The following is a 22,993-nucleotide window of genomic DNA, read 5'->3' as shown; positions in this document are numbered from 1 at the left end:
AGGCCCCATCTTTTCTGCCCATCTCTTCAAGAAGATAGGGTAGGAGATACTTTTTTTAAAAAAATAACACTTTTCTACTCCACCTTTCTTGTGCTAAACTGTAATTTTAAATGTTGTAACACAGTCAAACCAAAGAAGACTGGTGCGGCAATAAACACCAAAACATAAAACACAATCTAACACGTACAGTACAGCTAAAATTTCCTTCCAGAAACAGTCTTCAGCAACCAGCAAAAATAAAAAGGAAGGCAGCAAACTGCACTTCAAAGGGGAATACATTCCTTAACCTGGTGCAGCCACTGACAAGGCCCTTTCTAGTCTTCCCCAAAGGTGCTTCATCTTTAGTTGGGACGCAGAGAAGGGCCTCTGCTTCTGATGTCAGGAAGCAGGAAGGAGGAGGCAGCTCCTAAAACACAAACATGTACACCTTCATAGATGTACCTCGAGTACGTATGAAACAGGGATGGCAGTAAGTCATTCTAGGACAGGGCCTGCAAGCCAGTCTTGGCCCGCCAGACCATGTCCCCCAAAGCATGCCCACCCTCTCTGCTTCAAATACACGAGATGCACCAACGCAGCCTGAGTCATGATGAAACAAGTGTGAGGTCTGCCCTAAAGTGTTTGAAACATCCCTCCCTCCTTCACTTAAAGGAGATGGGGAGCGCTGCTGCAAACAAGGCTTCGGGTACCCAATGCTAAGCAGGATCACTCTTCCTTCCCATCAGCCCATGGGACAGGAAAGCGATTCTGCCAAGCGCTGGGTTGGGTGCACAAGCGACGTTTCACAAGGCAGCTTCGTCTTGCAAGCAAAAGCAGCAAACCGTCACTTGCAAACTCCATCCTTGTTTCTCCCCCTCCCAGTCAGTGGAGAGGAGCGAAACAAGCGGTTTGACAGCCCAATGCTCAGAGCTTCCTAAAGTGCCAGCTTGGGTCTGGCAACGTTCCTTGCAATGCAGTTCCCAAGTGGGAAGCCTGCCCAAGTGATTTTTACATGTGGCCAGCCCCACCCCACCCCACCCCCATCAGATTTGGCCTGCTAGGCTAAATATGACTCTAGCTCTGGAATTATTATTATTAAGAACAGATCGTGAAGCTGAGGCTCCAATACTTTGGCCACCTCATGAGAAGAGAAGACTCCCTGGGAAAGACCCTGATGTTGGGAAAGATGGAGGGCACAAGGAGAAGGGTATGACAGAGGACGAGATGGTGAGACAGTGTTCTTGAAGCTACCAGCATGAGTTTGACCAAACTGCGGAAGGCAGTGGAAGACAGGAGTGCCTGGTGTGCTCTGGTCCAGGGGGTCACATCAACAACAATTATTACTATTACTATCATCATCATCATCAAACTTTGTATACTGCCCTATACCTGTAGATCTCAGGGCAGTTCACAATATAAAACATTAAAAAACACACAAAACACATAATAAAAATAAGAATAAAAACCAATAATCTCCCGCTCCCACAACGCATTTGAAAGGGCATTAGATGTCAATCAGCCAAAGGTCTAGTTAAAGAGGAACATTTTTGCCTGGCGCCTAAATGTGTATAATGAAGGCAGCAGCTGAATCTCCCTGGGGAGAACATCCCATAAATGGGGAGCCACTGCAGAAAGGGCCTGTTCTCATGTTGTCACCCTCCGACATCTCATGGAGGAGGCACACGAAAAAGGGCCTCAGAGAATGATCTCAGGGTCCAGGTAGGTTCATGGGCATCTCCTGGTATTAAACCATGTCTTAAACCATGAGGAACTCCTACTATTGTAGGTAAGATGGGTTAATGCTGTAACCCAGTAAAGGAAACTTCTTATGCCCCAGGCCAGTGCTTTTAGCATGCTGGATCTCTGCAGGTTTGACATTTGTTCCTCTGCAGAACCATGCTCATAACTCACCCCTTCAGCATGCTTTCGCACAGGCAAAGAGTTTTTCTCAATTCCAGTTACTATTTGGTAAACATCCACAAGTCCTGACAACATGAAATAAAAACCTAAGCTATCAGCTACAAGCCACACTGTGAAATTTACTGTAGTGCATTACTGCATTCAGGAGATCTCCCAAGCTCACTGTTTGATAGGACCATAACTCACAAGAGCCCAGCATGTAAGACCAAAACAGCTCTTTAGAATAACTGGATCAATCTCCACCATGCAATTGAATTAAATTATATACAAAAGGCCTAAGAGCCTTAAAGGAAAGACGGGAACACCAATGATAAACATGAATTAATGCTCTAACTTCACTTAATTCCTACCTGTAGAGTTAACTGTACACAAATAGCCCACTCAATGCATTGACCTATGCAAACTCTAACTATAAATCAGTACTCATGCTGTTAGTTACAACTCTTCCCTGTTGGTCCTCAAACAGGTATTAATTGGTTCCAGTTAAGTAATTGTGTGTGTGTTTAACTTGATCCTCTTCAGGCTGAAGAAGTGAATATTCCAGTGCTAGCAGAATAAAAGGATGTATTCATTTCATACCAACACATACAACAGTAATACACACAGCAGTGTTTCTCCCTTCCTCATTTTATCATCTACCCAACAAGCTGGAGCGTTCAAACATCATAAAACGTTCAGCAATGGAGCTGACGAAGCCAGACCATGGGTGGACTACAGGAGCCAGCTTACAGGACCTCTGTAAACAGTGTTGGAAATTCCCCAGACACCAGGCACCTTTTGCATCGGGCGCAGGTCGAATTGCAACCATGCAGCTGGCAACTTACATCTCCATCTGGCTGGTCTCCTTTAGCAGGAAAGCATAAGAGCTTATTTATTGCATTTATATCCCACTTTCTTCTCCAAGGAGCCTTTGAGGTAGGCTAAGAGGCTGTGACTGGCCCAAGATCATCCCGTGAGCTTCACACAATCATAGAATTGTATGACAGAGTGAACCCTGATCTCCCAGGTCTGACACTCTAACCACTACACCACACTAGCTTCCTAGTGTCCTTCTGCTATGGGGAAGCTATATAAATTAAGTAGGTAAAATAAAGATTGGGAAAGCAAAACGTCACTTAGAGCAGGACCTGAAATATTTTCCTTGAAGGTTTAATTTGTTTTATTCTGGATTGTTTTATTTGATGTTTTAATGTGTTATAAACTGCTTTGATATTGTTTCTTTTAAACATAAAGCATTTATTAGTAGTAGTAGTAGTAGTAGTAGTAGTAGTAGTAGTAGTAGTATTTAAAAAAAGGTGCCTGGACAATCCGTTGTGGTGGCCATACTTAGGTTTAAGGTGCCATTTGGCGCCTTACATACCTGAGCTTAAATATCTGAGTTTCTAACACTGCTCTGTAAGGTTCTCTAAACTACAAACTCTCAAGATCCCTGACCACTGGCCATGCTGGCTAGGACTGACAGGAGTTCATCAACATCTGCAGAGTCACAGGTTCCCCACCACTGTCGGCACCACCTGCCCACGTTCTCCTGTCTGCCAGGCAATTAAAGACACAGAGGAGCTATATCCTACTGAATCCTGAACTGTACAAATCTATGCAATTTCCTATCACTCTAACTCAGATGCTGATGTCGAGGCGCCATCAAGTCATGCACTGTCTCCATAGTAAGGGAAATCACACTGAACACACTGCTTTGTGTGGTGGACCCAAAGCCACAAAACTTTCATCTAGCAAAAGCAAAGGCCAATGGTGCTCTGAAACCCAACAGGGAAGCCTTCTTAGGGTGCAGATTTTTAAAGCCCCATTATGGCACATTTAGCTAAATGGCTGAAAACCAGCCCTCTGAGTTAGGCAATCAGCAAATTCCAGCTTTCAGTAAGAGCATCTCTCTCCCTGTAACATTTCTCAAAACTATCCCATAAACTGCTTGGTTAATGCTTCAGTTATGAGGGGGCAACCATGTGTGTGTGTGTGTGTGTGTGTGTGTGTGTGTGTGTGTGTGTGTTTCTCCAACCTATTTTCAGATGTTATCACAAATACCCCGTTAAAGACTACCCACAGGGCACTCCACAGAGCTCACAGCCCTCTCCATTAAGCATGAAAGGAAGACGGTTCGTTTCAAACAATACTTTAGGGTAAGATTCCCTAATTGGCAGCAGCTGAATGATCTAGGCTTCTAAGCTGATGCACATGGCAAACTTGGTTTCAGGATACTCCTCTGGCAAGTTATCAAACTAGAGAAGGGGGGAAAGGAGAAGAGACAAAATACAGTTCATGGGCGAAGCCTAACTACTGACATTTCCAATTCCAGAAAAGATTTCACAATTGCCTGGGTACTTTATGTTCAGCGTCTAAAAAGTAAATAAGATTCAAAGCCACGTCACTTGTGTCATTCAACAGACTTGAAGCCAGAGATAGACACACTTCCACCTGCTCTATGACACATCCTTTGTAGTACCTCCACAGCAGACTTCACCAACCTAGTGCCCTCCAGATATTTTGGAATACAACTTCCAGCAGCTCTAACCAGCGTGGCTGAGTTGTAGTCCAAACCATGTGCAGGGCACCAGGCTGATGAAGGCTACTGTGAAGACTTCAAGAAGCTGATCATATATTTAAACAATTCATTTGTTTAAAAGTGCCTCATGCTTCCAATACATTGCATCATCATTGGACTTCACCGCCAAAAGTCATCATTGGACTTCACTGCCAAAATCAGCCCATGCATAAAATGGTTTTGCCCTTTGTACACTTAGAAACAGTTTAACTGATAACATTCCAACCAGAGCCTACCCTTTCCTTAAAACTAGACTTAAGAACATTAATGCAATCAACAAGAGATTGATGCAAACTATATTCAAAGCATGGAAGGAGAAAACAGAAATATTGTCTCTAGGTTTATCCTCCTTGCTCCTCCTGGCTTTCCAACCACTCTTTTCGACAATTCTCTGTGATAACGCGGAAAACCAAACAACTATACCTTTTAATTGACTTTTACAAGGTCAGTTACCCATTAATAGGTCATGAATGGCAAACTAAAATAGGAGAAATTCAAATATTCTGGCTACTTCATTATCAATTGCAAACTTTTTTATCCAACCCAACTGTGAAAATAACAGCCCCAAGACAACTAGTCCCTTTTGATAAACTCCTACTAGCTACAGGAGGTAGAGCAACGGTGACTGTAATTTATAAAATATTACTCCAAAATATTGTAGGATTTCCCAATGTAATTAAAGAACAATGGGAATTAGATTTAGGTCAGTAAATAGATTTAACTCAACACAATGGTCTAAACTGCCTTTTAAATCAATTTCTGCCAGTATAAAGGAGCTAACATTAAAACTTATCTATAGATGGTACCTAACCCCAAGAAAACCAGCATAGATACACCCAGGAGTGGCAGCAATATGCTGGTGAAGGTGCCTATCTATAGGTACATATTTTCATATGTGGTGGGAATGTGCCAAAATCCAACAGTTCTTGTTGTCAGGTTTACATGAGATTAGCAAAATTACTAAACAGCAAATAGAAATAATACCAGAACTAGTTTTATTTAATATATTTCAATATAATAATGCAAACCTGCTTAATAAAGAACTCATTTGTCATTTGCTATCAGCAGCTAGAAATATAGCTAGATATTGGGAAAATCTCTCAGGGGTGAATGTAGAATCATAGAATCCTAGAGTTGGAAGAGACCACAAGGGCCATCGAGTCCAACCCCCTGCCAAGCAGGAAACACCATCAGAGCACTCCTGACATATGGTTGTCAAGCCTCTGCTTAAAGACCTCCAAAGAAGGAAACTCCACCACACTAGACAATTGGTACAAAAGTGTATGGGATATCGCTCTACTGGAAAAATTAAGAAATAAGTTACAGTTGTTAAGAGAACAGAAACAAAAGGATAACTTAACAACTACTTGCTGTAATTTTATTATGCATGCAAGTCTTCCCAGTAATAATCAAACCCCTTCCCCCAACAGCATACAACTCAATATGGCTAGAATAATCCCACAAAAAGAAATAATCCTGGGCATCCATGTTCTCCTTTCCCCAGGTTCTCGCTTTCCTACCACATTCATAACCATATTCATATTCAAATTCAAATTTATATCAATCTATCTAACTTTCATATACTAACAAAGGCAGCATTTAATCTATTAATAATCATCCCTGATCCAGACTCATTTTATAATTAGAAAAATTACACTCAAATAATGTTACCAAGTGTATCTGAATGTTGCATGTTTTTCAATTCATAGATCCTTTATCTTTCTCTACCCTTTTTTTACAGTGGTGCTTCAGGTTAAGTACTTAATTAGTTCCGGAGGTCCGTTCTTAACCTGAAACTGTTCTTAACCTGAAGCACCACTTTAGCTAATGGAGCCTCCTGCTGCTGCACAATTTCTGTTCTCATCTTGAAGCAAAGTTCTTAACCTGAAGCACAATTTCTGGCTTAGTGGAATGTGTAACCTGAAGCGTATGTAACCCGAGGTACCACTGTATTTCCTTTCCTTTTCTCTCTTTTATGTTTTTTTTCTTATTGATAATTAAATAACTATAATATCTCAATCAGAAGCGCTTATTTTTTCTATATAACCTAGACTGAGAATGTGTAAGTGTTTTGCACTCTTAAATTGTTAAAAACTGAATAAAAATTATTTTAAGATATAATATAAAATAAAATGGTTTCACAACCCTTCCAAAAAGATGCTCAAAGAAAATTAAACTCCAGAACTGCGGGAGTAACCAATAAGAATGCCTCTTGCCATATGCATAAGGTTATATTGACATTCCTGGAAATTATTCACTGTTCAGCTCAGGAGGTGAAATCAGAACACAGGCGGTCAGGTGGTCTCTTGGGCACATGAGGCTCAAGCCATTTAGTGTCCAGCCCACAGCCCCATCATTGCACCCAAAAGGCAACACGGAGCCAGGGGAGGGGATACTGTACAGTAAAACACTCTACTTTCTGCATTAGAGCATTCAGTCATATAGGGCAGCCCCACACAGTACCTGATACAGAAAGCTTAGCCTTGAAACAAAATACAGTGGTACCTCGGGTTACATACACCTCAGGTTACATACGCTTCAGGTTACAGACTCCGCTAGCCCAGAAATAGTACCTCGGGTTAAGAACTTTGCTTTAGGATGAGAACAGAAATCGTGCTCCAGCGGCACGGCAGCAGCAGGAGGCCCCATTAGCTAAAGTGGTGCTTCAGGTTAAGAACAGTTTCAGGTTAAGTATGGACCTCCGGAACGAATTAACTACTTGACCCGAGATACCACTGTATATTAGTCTGAAGAAGTATGTGAATCTACTGCTACCATGTATTACAATGGTACAAAATGTTTACTTCTGTTTCTAATTAACTTTTCCATAACCAAAGAAAACTTCAATGTAGGCACTTTGCCCAAATGGCATCCACTTATGCTTTTAAAAACAACTTTTTATAGACCTTAGTATTATTCACCCAAGTAGTGGCATTCTTGTGAAATAACTCAAGTTGACTAGCATTTTTCCTGGAGTACTCCAGCAAATACCACATGGACTTGGTTTTCTGAGTTCCAGAAATATCTATAATGAAATGTCCCTGAACAGCTGCTCTCTAAAGCAGTGGATGGTCATAAAGGCATGAGTTGAAAATAGAATATGGTTGTACAACATTAAGTTAAGCATCTTAATCACTGTCCTTATTAATCTATGGGGAGTCTGCTTTAGAGTCATTAGTTCATTGTTTCTTTTTAATCTCAATGACTCTCTAATTAAAGTTCTTCCCTAGTCACAGAATTATCTATAGTGAGATATAACAGCTAACTTCAGGTGCATTAAGCTTAAAGCAAAAAATTAACACTCATTAACAAGATTACCTGTTGTGATTAAAGAAGCACAAACAAGGAAAACTGTTTGCAAATTTTGTGAATGAGTAGAAGAGAGTTTAAAACAATACCTTTAAATTCAAAACTTTTTTTCTTTTTACCAAACCCATGCAACCCATCGACTCTATTCAAAAGAGAGAGAAACTCTGTTTGCGTCTAGTTATTTCAATGCAACTCCCGAAAATCATAAAGAAGCCTGTTCACAAGCACTTAATTGCAAAAAGTGCTTCATCAGCAGATCCTTAATGCTTTAGCGCTCCCCAAATACTCAACAAGATCTGAAGTGGAATCTCTTCATTCTACTTAGTGAGACAGACTCTTCATAGGTGCATGGGAAATCATGTTAAAAACAAAAAACAAAACACAAGGGAATGAAGGGACACGAATAACACACACACACACACACACACACACACACACACATATATATATATATATATATACCATTAAAAAGTAAATTTCAACCTGCTAAGAAATTTTGAGCTTAGCAGTAAAATTTCAACACTCTGCTAAGGAGGAACTGGCTGTCAGATTTCTCACCCGTCTCCATCGTGAAAAGAAAAACTGACAGATCACAGGAGTTTGCCTTTGTAAACCAATTCGGGAACTTTCATGCTTCTTATTTGTTAGGTCAAAGGTTAAATTGCTGACCTCTGACCTCCTGCTTAGCCGCCTTTCCCTTTTTCTGTAAAGCTTTATTTCTGGCCTGTATTTACATGGATTAGTCTCTTTTCACGCTAAGAAGGAATCTGTTCAAAGCCAAAGCCTTCGTTCTGCTTGTACAAAAAGCAGCCACAATTATTCAGTACCAGACAATGACCATATTGTGGGTTTACCAAAAAAGAGAGAGAGGGGGAAAAGAAAAACAGCACCTCAGCCATGGCGAGGCCCGTTCTTACTGCACAAGACAATGGGCAGGGGGACAAAGTCTTATCCTGCATTCAGAAGAAAGCAAACAAAGCCAGCCCACTGTGAACTTGATGAAGATGTCAAGCTCTCTTTAAAAATATAAAAATCAACAAAAGGAGGGGTTTTTTCCCCCTCTTGTGCAAAAAGAGAGGAGGAGGAGGAGGAGGAGGAGAAGAAGAAGAAGAAGAAGAAGAAGAAGAAGAAGAAGAAGAAGAAGAAGAAGAAGAAGAAGAAGAATTGTGACCAGGAGGTCCTCCTTTCTGGTTAAACAGTCCTCATCAGCACAGCAATAAATGTTGCTCTGAATTGTAGGCTGAAGTAGAAGAAAATCACTGCTACACAAAATGATAACAACAGCTTGTTGCTGCTATTAAGGAAGTTACAAAGTGTGAACAATGTCAAGGTGTGTAATTTCCTCATGCCCACCCTAGACTTTACCATGCCCCTCCAATTTTTGAGCAGGTGTGGATGTGGGTGTCTGACATTTTTCTGGCTCTTTACGTCACAGCCAGACATTAAGAACCACCACCTCTCCCCAAGTAGTGGATGGAACACACAAAATCTCTAAAACGGTCATCAAGAAAGGAGGAGTCCAAAGTACATTTATCGCACCGATTGTCTAGAGACAACCTGGTGCCTCCAAAACACCTCCACATACATTATCTCAGGAAACTCAGCAGCCACCTTGAAAGGCGGGTCAGTATCATCCCCATGTTGCAGAGGAGGTGCTGAGAAAACAGCAAGCTGCTTGCCGTAAAGCAAATGACAGAAAATTCACGGCAGAGACAATATTTCAACAGGGGGCTTACGTAACAACATGGAGTCCAAGTGGAAGGATTGGGGCCTGGGGCACCAGGAGAGGAGCCACAATCTGTCAGAACCAAGCTGCCACAAGATGTGGGGCTGGCCATACAGTATGGTGTCTTTGAGAGGGTTGTAGCTCAGCAGACAAGCAGCTGCTCTGTGCGCAGAATGTCAAGGATCTCATCTCAGGTAGGAAGGCTGCATAAAGAAGAAGTCCTCTCCCCTGGAGAGCTGCTGCCCCTCAAGGTAGACTGGATGGACCAACAGCCTAACACAGGATAAAGCAGCTTTACCTGTTCACAGACCAGGTAATGGACAGCAGATCTACCAGCAGTTATTGGCTGTGTTAACTAAATGGCAACTTCATGTAGCATACCTTTGAACTCAACTTGCTGGGGAGTAATGGTTTCAGGAACCGCTGGTCTATGTGGTATCCATGTGGTAAAAGCCACATAATTTCTGCCTATTGGGGAAGAACTATCTGATTTGTATTCACCCATCCAGGCTGACCAGTGACTCCTAACAGGCAAGAAGAAGTATAAATGACTTCCTTTTCCAGCTGAGTCTTACCTGAGCAACAGGGTGTACCTGAGCTCTAGCATGTCCTGCACTGCTGGTCTTGCTTTTCATCCTGGCTTCTTCTGCCTACTGGTTTGCCCCCGGATTCCAATTACTCAACAGTCCTAGCTCCCAGTTCCCAGCTCCTGACTCCTTCCAGACTGCTGCCATGGCCACACCCTAACAAAAGAGTGCAGAGAGGACTGCTGCCTGTATGCCCAGCTTATGGGCTTCCCAGAGTCATCTATCTAGCCACTATCTGAAACAGGATGTTGTACTGGCTGTGCTCCTGGTCTGTGATCCAACAGAGTTCTTATAAACTCATAATCCAAGCAATGTTCATGTCCATTTTTTCAGGCCAAGTTTTCACTTCACTGTCACCTGCAGAAGTCCTACCACAGGAGACGAGGGAGCTGCAAAGATGTACCTGGTGGTATCTCCCAGCAGAGCTTGGGACTTTTGGTTATTTTTAGGTAGACCTTGTGTGATCCGCTGAGTAAAATAAAGCTGTTGCTATGCAGAGGTCAGAACACAAAGTAGGAAGCTCTTAGTTCCACCAACTACTCAGCCAGCTTCCAGCAGGAATCAGATTATGGGTACACACTGCACTCTGAGCCAGTTGAAATGCAAATTCTCTCAAACAACGATAGACTCCCTCAGAGTTAATAATTTCCCCAGGAAGATTCATCTCCCTTTTCAACCTACTAGTATGTTTTGGAGAAAAGAAACGAAACACAGAGAGAGACTTAGCAGCTAGGCCTTTTAAATCCCTTTGTTGTAAAAGGAAGCGGCCGAAACTGCCATTTCCTTTACTAATCCCAGGGAACATTGAGCACCCCGCCCCCCGGCCCCGTAACACGCTCATCACTTCATCCTTGTGTTATGTACCACATTTAGGTTTCCAACTTAAAGCCATACGGGGTGTGGGTGTGTGTTTAAAGGGAGGAGGGAAATGAAAGGAATACTTTAGCTGCACTAAACCATTTTAAGCTATTCCTTGAACACACAGCAAGATTTTTGCGTGGCTCTCACAAAAAGATGAAAGAGGAGGTCCTTGGAGAGATGGGGCCTTCTGGCTCACTGCGTGGCGAAGCAGAGGATCCAACACTCTTTTCTGATGTCTTCTTTGGCAAGCACACACACGCACACACAAAACCTACACAAAAGCTTCCTACAGAAGGGGGGGATTTCACTTTTGTGAGCCTTTCACTTTCAAACGTTCCAGCTTTGGTGACTTATTTTGATCAGTTACTTTAGACTAACAAATACACTTTCTCCCCCACCCTATGCTATTAGTCACAGAGCTATATCCAAATTCCCTGCACTCTTTCTAATAAGGAAGGCCCTTTGGCAGAGGTCTCAAAAGTTCACTGGATTCTGATAACGGCTCATTTCTCGCACACGACACGTGATTGCTTCCTTGAAGAAAACAAAATAGGCAATTTGAAGGTAGAGGAAAAGAAAAGAGGAAACAGACAGTAGCTCTGGTTTTTCATTCTTACTGCAGTGCGTGACTTTTATAAGCTTCTTTCAGTCTATCTGTATAAGAATGATTCTATTTATTATGAGAATGTAGGGGATAATGTCTATGGCAGTTTCGTATCAAAGCTTCCAAGGGCAAAGTTGGTGTTTAAAAAAATCTTGCAGGAAATTTGAAATTAAAGGAATAGGCAGCAGTACCTGAGGTCTGATACAGATAGTGGCCCCCAAAACTGTTTCCATTAATAGCCCGTCTTCTCAACTGATCAACCAATTCCTTCACTTTTCCCAAGAAGTTTAGTATCACTAAAATGGAAGGTTGAAAATCAATTGTTCTCCCTCTGTAAAGGCAGCACTCCATATTCAGAGACCACTCAACTGGTGTGGGTGGGTTTAATATTCAGGAAGTCATGCTTGTGATGGCATTGAACATCCAGAACAGCCACAGCCTAAACTAGCCAACATGACACTGTCAGCAACACACAACTTCAGAATCAAACAGGTCTCTTAATAAAAAGTAACAGAACCATAGAACTACATAATTGGAAGGGACTCTAAGGATATCTCCTTGACATCTGAAGGGAGGGTGTTCCACATGGCAGGTACCACTGTTGGAAGGCCCTCTGCCTGGTTCCCTGTAACCTCACTTCTCGCAATGAGAGAACTGCCAGAAGACCCATGGAAGTGGACCTCAGTGTCTCAGAGCCGCTGTCTATAATTTTGAGAATTCTTGGAGAACAGGGGAGGTCCCTGCAGACTGGAGGCAGGCAAATATTGTCCCCATCTTCAAAAAGCGGGGTGGGGGTGGGGAAGCAGACCCAGGTAACCACCGACCAGTGAGCTTGACATTGATACCAGAAAAGGTCCTAGAAGAGATAATTCAACAGTGGGTCTGTGAGCACTTAGAACAAGAGGCTGTGATTTCTAAGACCCAGCATGGATTTCTCAAAAATAAGTCATGCCAGACCAATACGATTTCTTTTTTTGATGGAGTAACAAGCTTGGTGGATCAGAGGAATACTGTGGACATAGTGTATCTTGATTTCAGTAAGGCTTTTGACAAAGTCCCCCATGATATTCTTGCAAGCAAGCTGGTAAAAATGTGGGTTGAACGATGTAACTGTTAGGTGGATTTGTAGCTGGTTGACTGACCAAACCAAAAGAGTTCTCATTAATGAAAAAAAGTGACAAGTGGGGTGCCGCAAAGTTCTGTCCTGGGCCTGTTGTTGTTCAACGTCTTTATAAAAGACCTGGATGAAGGAATGAAGGAAATGCTCACCCAATTTGCAGATGGCACCAAACTGGGAGGTGTAGCTAATGCCACAGAATACAGAATCTAGACCAGTGTTTCCCAACCACTGTTCCACGGCACACTAGTGTGCCGCAAGATGTTGCCTGGTGTGCCGCGAGATGTTGCCTGGAGGGAGGCGGGCGAGTCGGGCGGCGAGAGGCGGGGCGGCGGCGGCGAGGAGAGGCCGCCCAGCGCGGGGCTCTCGCCGTCTGCCTGCCTGGCTGCCTGCGAGCTCGGCGGGCAGCGCCTCCGTCCGCAGCGCCCGCCTCGCGGCTCTCATTCCCTGCCAAAGCTCACCCAGCCAAGCCGCGCTCTCCTTCCTGCCTCGCTTTGCTGCCTCCTCCCCCCCACCCCCAAAGCTTGGAGGTTCCCCGGCAAGGGGGAGGGGAAAAAATTGAAACTTACACTTTCGTGCGTCCCTCCCGGCGTGACGCTGCGCGCTGACGTCACGGGGCTGTAATGGTGGTGTGCCTCGAGATTTTTTTCATCAATCAAGTGTGCCTTTGCCCAAAAAAGGTTGGGAAACACTGATCTAGACCGAGGACTTTATGTGGCAAGAGCACTGTTTGAAGAAATAAATGCACATATGAGAAAAAATGATTCTAGGAGAATATATTGTTGAAGTGCCAGAACTTCCAGAAAAGTAGATAAAAGCTATAGACTCAATTCGGGGGGGGGGGGAGGAAGGAGGAAAATCCTTGAATACGAGACGCAGTCTGAAAAGCAGAATAGAATGGAAGAGTTGCAATTGGTGTGTGAAAGCTGGAAGGAACAGAGCTGCCAAATACTGGAATTTTGATTTTTGGAGGGAAACCCAGGAGTGGAGGCGCAGCGGAGAAAGGATTGACTTTGTGTGTGATCTGAATGGAATCTTGCTCTTCTGGTTAAGTGGAATAAGAGGAGAAAGAATGGACAAACAGGACTAGTGGACCAATATGGACAAACAGGACTGATGCAGATTTCTAGATGGAAATGGCACAAGAAATGGATTGGGACACGAATTAAGATTTTAAAGTTAACTGAACTACCATGCATTAATAGACAAATACAGTATTTTTAAAAAGCTTTTCTCTTGAAGGAGGAGATAAAGAATAAAGCACAAGTTTTATCATTGTGACGGCAGTAACTGGAGAAGCTTCTTTAGACTTTCTGCACTGAAAAAGGTAAACGAATTGGTGAGCACTGGATGGAAGGCTGGAAAAAACAATGTCCAGCAAAGGGAGGAATAACTGGATAACCTGGATTGAGCATCTTACTATTTTGAAGAAATATTCTACATACAACTGACAGATTGATAGCTGGAGATCCTTTTATCTATTTCCCCCCTCTTTTTCTCTCTTCACTTTTATCTCTCTTTATAGTTCATTATTATTTTTATATTACTACTCTTTCTCATTGTACTTTATTAGAACTGTATACAGATGAAGGGGAAGGACAGCATGGACCCCATGTGAGAGGTGGGCAAGGGGAGATCTCACAAGGTGAGAGACTGTACAAAGAGAGGGATGAGCCCAGGTGAGAGGTGGGAGGGCACACCTTCCTCCACAGGGGATGAAAGTTAAAATAGTGATGAGGGAGGATCTTGTAGTTTCTTTTTATGTTCCTTCATTCTTTAGTTTCTTTACTTCCCGTGGATTAGTTTGTTTCTTTTATTGTGTTGTGAAAACTTTCAAATATCTCAAGGGCTGTCCCACAGAAGAGGGAACATGCTTGTCTTCTCCTGCTCTGGAGGGTAGGACCCGAAGCCATGGTTTCAGGTAACAGGAAAGGAAATTCCAACTCAGAATCAGGAAGTACATTCTGACAGCAAGCGCTGTTTGACAGTGGAATGGTCTCCCTCGGGAGGAGGTGGACTTTCCTTCCTTGGAGGTTGGGTGACCATCTGTCCTAGATGCTTTAGCTGAGATTCCCGCATTGCAGGGGGTTGGACTAGATGACCCTTGGGGCCCCTTCCAACTCTACAGTTCTATGATTCACACACTCAGACACACCCACACACCAAATCCACCAAGTCTTTCTTTCCAGTTTTCCCTCATTGTCCTAGCACCTGCTCAGAGAGACTTTTGGTGGCATCCCACTCCTGATTGTCAACAAGCCTCTCACACCAAGGCTTCCATACTGCACGGACCCATTAGAAGCATCTTCTTCAGCCAAAAACAGGCATACTACCTGGAGTTTGGTTCACAAATCCCACTGTGGACTTCTGTGCCTTTCTAGCTTCATATGGGTGGTTTGTAGAAAAGTGGTGAAACAGTATATATACTTGGCTGGGCCCTTTTCTGATGATGGAGATCAACTACAGAGAACTTTGCTAACCAAACCAAGGAGACGCAGAGCATTTGAAAGGCAGGACAGTGACTATATGAATTATGTAGGTTCTTGATTTGTAGGCCCACTCCCCAAAAAAGGTTGAGTGGTCCACTAAGAACCTCAGCAATTTCCATGTTGTCTGCAGGGCGAATAAATTAGCAGTTTGGTAAAAAATGGATTATCTCATTGAAAGATGAATTAGCATCAAATACTATTTTTTAAAAATAAATAAATCAGTAAGCACAAGGATTTTGAGTTTTGGAACAAAATGTTTACTAAATTATCTAGTTTTAAAAATCTGAACTTTTAAACCCACCTTCTCCCAGTAGGAACTTAACCCCCCGAGGGATGAACAAACATGCTTCAAAATGGAAGGTTACTACCAGACACTAGTACTGTACAGAATAACATTTAAGTTCACACTTCCTCCGATTTTCAAGCAGGGGGTGGTGAGAGTTCAGCTGGGCAGAAGCTAGAGTTAGTTTCTAAATGGACTCTGCCACTTCTTCAAATCCCACGGTCAGGAGAGCATACCTGGGCCAGAGCTTGCTCCCAAGCCAACCTGCCTCCAGTTTGAGAAGAGCATAAGAGTAGACCATCTTAACAGGGCTTCCTCCTTGGGAAGTGAAGCAGACATCATCTAGGGATAAGGCTTTTAAGGCTGTTGCATCCCAGTTATTTAGGATTACTATTGATGGAGAAGGGCCAGAGCTAACAAATAATAAGTATAGGTGAACGTTTTAAAAATGCGGCAACACCCTATATAGGGTTGTCCTAAGAATATGGGACTGAGGGTTGGAGTGAACAGGCATGCAATACAACAGGGTGTTGTGATGTGCTCAAGGTCTGACCTGCAGCACTAAGGCAAGATACGATGGCCAGTGTGGCACAGTGGTTAGAGTGTCAGACTAGGGTTCGAATCCTACTCATCCACAAAGTTCACTGGGTATGTCACTTGGGCCAGTCACTGCCTCTCCGCCTAGCCTACCCTCCTCACAGGGTCGTTGTGGAGGAGAGGAAGAATCAGGAGCTCCACCTTGAGCTCCTTGGAGAAAAGGGGGGGGCTATAAAAGCAATAAATAAATAAACTCTTTCACAGTGGTAAGAATTTTATAAGTGAAAAAATACACTATCTTTAAGTCATTAATAGGGTGATAAAATAGAATGGGGAAAAAGCAGACAACCAACGCCAGCAACATTACAACTTTCAGATAAACTGCAAATAAAAGTCAAGTCAGTTCAAGAGGTCAGTATTTTGAGCTGCCCACAATGATAACGGGCTGTGGGTGAAATTTACAGATTTCAAAAGAAGGCTGACAGTTCCGACTGGTGGCAACATTAACAAAAGGCTTTCCTCTGAATGTTGGAAATCAGACGTTTCCCAGTGTTCTGGAACTAGAAGCACCTTCAGCCCAACAATGCATTAGAAGCTCAGCAAGACCATATCTTCAGCTTCCTATATTGACCTGAGCGGTTCAGCTTTTCATACCAGGTGGTCCACTAGGGGACTTCAATATGGAACCTGCAGGCCGCACCCTGCAGTGGGGGGAAATGAGGCCAAAATTGGACCCCCAGCCCTGCCCCGCAGCCCTTCCACTGCCTTCCCAAAGACAGCTAGGCGTGTGCCAGGCATTGTGAAGGAGACACGGGGCACCAGCAGAGCCCGAGAGCCCTCCCACCTCCTTCCTAAAGCTGGGAAAGTGTTAAGGCGGCTTTGGGAAGGGGTGGGATGGGCCTCCTTCCCAAAGCCCAGCGCCCCACCGGGTAATGCGATGGCAGGGGGCAGGGTCACAAAAAAGGCCTTGTGGGCCAAATGTGGCCCTTGGGCCACTCACTGGACCACCCTGCTCTGAACCAATTCCCCCCAAATAGCACAACCCTGGTGGAAGCCCTCAAAAGCACTGTAGGTACAATACATAAACAGCATCTGCATTTTACAGTACCTGGACCCGCTGATGCTGAATGGGTCACTTCAACATAGACTTCAAATGTTGTTTCCGGGTTTTGCCTGAAAAAGAATAAAGTTGTTAATAAATCTAAGTAATGCTTTTTGGAATGATTCATAGAATCATAAAATCATAGAATCTTAGGAGTCGAAAGGGTCCCCAAGGGTCATCTAGTCCAGCCCCCTGCAATGCAGGGATCCTCAGCTCAAGCATCCAGGACAGATGGCCACCCAGCCTCTGCTTAAAAGCCTCCAGGGAAGGAGAGCTCACAACCTCCTGAGGGAGATTGTTCCACTGTTGAACAGCTCTTAGTGTCAGAAAGTTTCTTCCATATATTTAGTCTGAATCTCCTTTCTTGTAACTTGAAGCCATTGGTTCGAGTCCTGCCCTCCAGAGCAGCAGAAAACAAGCACGCTCCCTCTTCCCTGTGACAGCCCTTGAGATATGTGAAGATGGCTGTCCTATCTCCTCTCAGTCTCCTCTTTTCCAGGCTAAACATACCCAGCGCCTTCAAGCGCTCCTCGTAAGGCTTCGTTTCCAGACCCTTGATCCTCTTGGTTGCCCAACATTCCTTTAAATGGGGGCTAAAAATGTAGATTAAAGGTAAATGTCAACTATCAGATCATACCAACAAAAGCAGTGGTTCCCAATCTTTTTTACCACCCCCTTGGTTCCATAAACTCATCCCCAATGCCCTCTACCCTTCCTCTAAAAGGAATTATTCAGAACAGCCATTTGCATGACCCACCATGGAATGTAAGAACCCAATAAAATTCAAAACAGTAGCAATCAATTACACATTTTGTTAATCCAGACCTACCAATCAAGTTGTAGCAAGCTTAAGTATGCACAGGGCCATTTAGGTTTGATGAGGCCCTAAATTACTGAAGGTAATGGGGCCCTCTATATAGCAGGTGGGGCCTATTACTTACATCATAGGAGCCTACACAACACTGTTGCTGTATGTAGGTTTTATTTTGTTTGTTTCTTATCTTGTCTTTTGGAAATGTACATTCAGGTTGTTGTTTTTTCTTTAATTTTTTTGGGGGGGCCCTGAGAGAGTGGGGCCCTAAGCTATAGCTTGTTTAGCTTATAGGTAGATCCGGCACTGCACAGGGCAACAGCCTACTCCCCTTGATGCATCATGAACAGCTGATGTCAAGGAAGCCCCCCTAAAAGATACAAGCTTGATTAGAGTCTGTCATCAAGATGAAAGCCAAATCAATTTGGGCAAAACAGAACCGTGACAGAAAGCAGGATCCAGAGAGCACAGTGTGGCTTTTATTTATGTACCTCCATATGAAAGAACAGAGGCAACTGTGATTTTCTGAAAGAGTAAGGGGGTCACATTCAGCAACACGTCCGGCCAAAACAATTGCAGGCTTCAAGGAAAACAGAAGCCCTGAGACCATCAGCCACATCTGCCCGTGTGTTTGCCTGCTCCCCTTCCCCATAAGCAGAGCTGATGATTAATTATTGCAACACATTATTTAACAGCAGCTATAATTAGACCAAGGCAGCCTTTCAACACCTCCTGGAGTAGTTTTAAAAATGGGCCCACAGTTTGCTAGTCCTGTTTTCATTTTAGCTAAATGTGTGCTTTAATATTTCGAACGTGTTGCCAAAGAAGGCTGGAGGAGACTCTTTCGAGAGCGTGGCGTGGAGCCAGCCAACGGGGCAGCTCAGCCTCTCCAGCCTGATCCTGGTCAGCCCCCTGCCAAATACCCAAGAACGTAAGAAGTGCCTGCGGGATCAGGCCATCTCGCCCACCCTCCAGTTCTCACACTGGCCTTACTGGGAAACCCCAAGCAGGACTGAGCCCAAGAGACCTCCTTCTCCCCTCCTGTGGCTTCCAGCAACTGGGACGCAGAAGCTCTGCTGCCTCTGACCATCGAAGCAGAGCATAACCATTGTGGCTTGCAGCCATCCAAAGCCCTCTCCTCCACGTGTAGTCCAATCAGCATTTAAAGCCACCTAAATGGGTAGCCACCACTGCCTCCTGTGGCACATAGTTTCACAATGCACTGCATATCTGTCCTAAATCTTTCAATGTTCAGCTCATTGGATGCCAACGAGTTCTCGTGTCATGTGGGGGGGAGGAGTGGCTAAAGTTTCTTCTAGATATGGTGAAACCACCAACTGGTAAACAAATAGACTAAAAAAACATCTATTTGAAGGCACTGGGTATCTTTTACAACAGTCATGGGAAGGGATCCTTTGGGTTCCCCCTTGGCAGATGGGGCAGCTCTTATTGGAATTGCCCACCCCAGGGAAACTCACTTGGTGCCAATGGAAATGCCATTTTTTACCCCAACGGAAGACATTTTTTCATTGGCCCAGGAAGTCCGGCATGTCCAGCAGTTGGTTTTAGTGTTTTGTTGTAGCTGTTGCCATCTAGTTATCACCTGGAAACTTTTGCAATTTTACCGTTTCCTTTTGTATTTTCATTGTATGGGGAGTTCAGAATATAAATATACCCAACACACATACAAGATCTTCTGTGCTCACAAGCCTGTCACAGTGCAGTGTAACAGATTAAAAATGGGCAACTGTTAATGCTGGAAATCCTAAAATCAGCTTAACTTGGAAGTCAGTCACATCAAACACAGCGCAGACTCCTACTTCCAAACAAAAACTCACAGGTTTGGGCTGTGGGTTGCTTGTTTTCCATTTTCAAGTACAGTGGCACCTCGGGTTAAGAACTTAATTCGTTCTGGAGGTCCATTCTCTTAACCTGAAACTGTTCTTAACCTGAAGCACCACTTTAGCTAATGGGGCCTCCTGCTGCCGCTGCACGATTTCTGTTCTCATCCTGAAACAAAGTTCTTAACCTGAGGTACTATTTCTGGGTTAGTGGAGTCTGTAAGCTGAAGCGTCTGTAACCTGAGGTACCACTGTAACCACAATTCTCCAGGACAGCAGAAGCTTATCCCATTGCTGAATAGAGAAACGTTGACCACACAAGTAATATATTTATGGGGTTTCATATTTTTAATTCCCAGAGACACCATTGGCTTGCCATTCCCCCCACGTGATCGGGATGGCTGCTCATTCTCCTGAATTTCCTTGGCCCGTATTTCAGGTTCCCATGACAGGGAACTTGGTCACTTGTTCTCAAAAAGAGAGTGTCGTTAGGATGAGGGAAGAGAACCCAATATCAGTTAAGTCAGGCTGCACACATCCATCCTCCTTTCTGGGTCAATCCTACGTCTGCTTCCTTCAAGGCTCTCCTCAGGAGGTGTGTGTTTTGTTTTGTTTTGGTTTTGGTGTTGTTGCTTTTTAAATACATAAATAAAAGGGGGGTGGAAGTACAAACTCCATAGGACTGGTTATATTACAGACTAGGCTTAACTCATGTCACAAATGCCAGTTAACAAGCAGTACTTCAGCACACAGAAGGTGACACTACATTCAGAGCTGCAGTTCTGCAAAAAGCCCCCATTTGTTTTTGTCAAGTGCTGGGATAAAAGGGGGGTTTCAAAAAACTAGGGTGTTGGTTAACAAAGAACATATTCTTATCCTCCACAAACTAACACCTCAGGAGAGAATTTGTTAAGTCCTGCTGAAACATCTTGTAATATTGGGGGTGTGGGAGGAGAGACAGGGAAACAGGGATCCTGAAATTTCAACACACACCGAATTACCAAAACACTCTCCTTTGGGAAACAGTGGTGGTTTGTAGCTGGGGACATCTCAGAACTGCCTGCCTCTACCCATGGACATCTCCAGCTGAAGCAACACGGATGGTTGGTTGGTTGGTTAGTTAATTAGTTAGTTAGTTAGTTAGTTAGTTAGTTACAGTCATACCTTGGACCCTGAACGCCTTGGTACTTGGACATTTTGGCTCCCGAACGCCACAAACCCAGAAGTGAGTGCTCCGGTTTGTGAACGTTCTTTGGAACCCGAACATCTGATGGGGCTTCTGCAGCTTCCAACTGCTCCTGCAGCCAATCAGAAGCTGCACTTTGGTTTCTGAACATTTTGTAAGTCGAACAGGCTTCCAGAATGGATTCCGTTCAACTTCCAAGCTACAACCGGAGTTCCGTTTTGCTTTTACAGCCCACCTTTTTTATCCAAGGATCTCAAGGATAAAAAACCTGTGCGGCCAGGTTTGGCTGAGAGGCAGTGGCTAGACCAAAGTCACTGCCAATGAGCTTCATAGCTGAGTGGGGATTCGAACTCTAGCCTCCCAAAGTCCTCAGTCCAACACCCCAACCACTGGACCAGGGCAGAAAGCACTGTGGCAGGAGGGCTGTGGGCCTCAACAACTGCTAGGCTGTTCCTTACATTTCAGTACAGTGGTACCTCTGGATGTGAACGGGATCTGTTCCGGAGCCCCGTTCGCATCCTGAAGCAAACGCAACCTGCGTCTGCGCAGGTCGCGATTCGCCGCTTCCACACATTACATTATTTTGAGTGTCTGCGCATGTGCAAGCGACGAAACCCGGAAGTAACACACTCCGTTACTTCTGGGTCGCCACAGAGCGTAATCTGAAAACGCTCAACCTGAAGCACATTTAACCCGAGGTATGACTGTACACTGGTTCCCAAACTCTGCCCCCCCCCAGTCAACTTGAAAGCTGCTGAGGATCTAGGCAGACGGCTTAACAGATTTTTCTGCCTGTTGCAGGAAATGTTATGAGCTGTGCTAGATGTTGTGTGATTTTTAATTATATTCTTATTGCTTCTTTTATTTCTTACATATTGTTTTTAGCGTACAACTTTTAGACAATAAATATAATATAAAGCAGTAACAATACAATTTAAAATCGATTATGAATAATTTGATGTAAGTGCCCATCTTCATTCACAAATCTACAGACACATCACAGACCACAAGAAGTAAACTTACGTAGTACAGTGGTACCTCTAGTTGCAGACACAATCCATTCCGGGGTGCTGTTCGCACCCTGAAAAGTCCACAACTAGAGCAGCGCTTCTGTGCAAGTGCGGAGCATGATAGAGTGCTTCTGTGCATGCGCTTCTGCATGCACACACGCGACGAAACCCAGAAGTATATACTTCCAGGTTTGCCACGTTCGCAAGTCAAAAAGGCACAACATGAACCTAACGCAACACGAGGTATGACTGTAGAAGTCATCCACAGAACGGTTTGGGGGCCCTGTTTTAGTATATACAGTGGTACCTTGGTTCTCAAAATTAATCCGTTCTGAAAGTCCGTTCTAAAACCAAAGCGTTCCAAAACCAAGGCATGCTTTCCCATAGAAAGTAATGCAAAATGGATTAATCCGTTCCAGACTTTTAAAAACAACCCCTAAAACAGCAATTTAACATGAATTTTACTATGTAATGAGGCCATTGATCCACAAAAAGAAAGCAATAAACAATGTACTGCAGTCACACATGCAACTCATCAGGAGCTGAACTGGGTTCCACACAGTCACAAAAACAAAAAAGGGTCGCAAAAATAAAAATGCAAAATAAATAGCAAAAACTGACAGAGCTCAGTGTAACACTCAAAACGCAAGTGTGGCACTCAAAACAGAGCATGTTTGGCTTCTGGAAAAAGTTTGCAAACCAGAACAGGTTTGCAGTGTTTAGGTTCCAAGTTACAGATAGGTAGCCGTGTTGGTCTGCCATAGTCAAAATAAAAAAAATCCTTCCAGTAGCACCTAGGTTCCAAGTTGTTTGAGTACCAAGGTGTTTGAGAACCAAGGTACCACTGTATTTCAAAATCCCAAGCTCAGTTTCAGTTTGGGCTTTAGAATTGGTCTCATATTTTAAGAAAGCAGCCCTCCACAGACCTTCAGATACACCTGGGGTTTTTTTCAGGTCTGCCGACATGTAACTGTTATGAAGGAGGTGGAGAAGAGCAGGACACACCAAGGCGTATCAGATTCCCAAAGGTGCTACCCTCCATTTCTTAAAGTAGGCTTCATAACAGCACATTAT

At 43.8% G+C, this 22,993-nt stretch overlaps 1 protein-coding gene across 5 annotated transcripts in view; it reads right to left on the bottom strand.

The window, feature by feature from the left end:
* Positions 1-22,993, bottom strand: part of DENND1A (DENN domain containing 1A) — a 281,962-nt gene that overhangs the window by 244,713 nt on the left and 14,256 nt on the right. For all 5 annotated transcript variants that reach the window (XM_081179677.1, XM_081179679.1, XM_081179678.1 and 2 more), the window contains exon 2: positions 17,078-17,142. In XM_081179677.1, coding sequence (XP_081035803.1) covers positions 17,078-17,142 — 65 coding nt within the window. The remainder of the gene's footprint in view (positions 1-17,077; positions 17,143-22,993) is intronic.

Source organism: Podarcis bocagei (assembly GCF_964188305.1).
Source record: "Podarcis bocagei genome assembly, chromosome: Z".
Classification (NCBI taxonomy): Eukaryota; Metazoa; Chordata; class Lepidosauria; order Squamata; family Lacertidae; genus Podarcis; species Podarcis bocagei.
The sequence above is the reverse complement of the archived record's forward strand: the minus strand, read 5'-3'. Positions and strand labels throughout refer to the sequence as shown.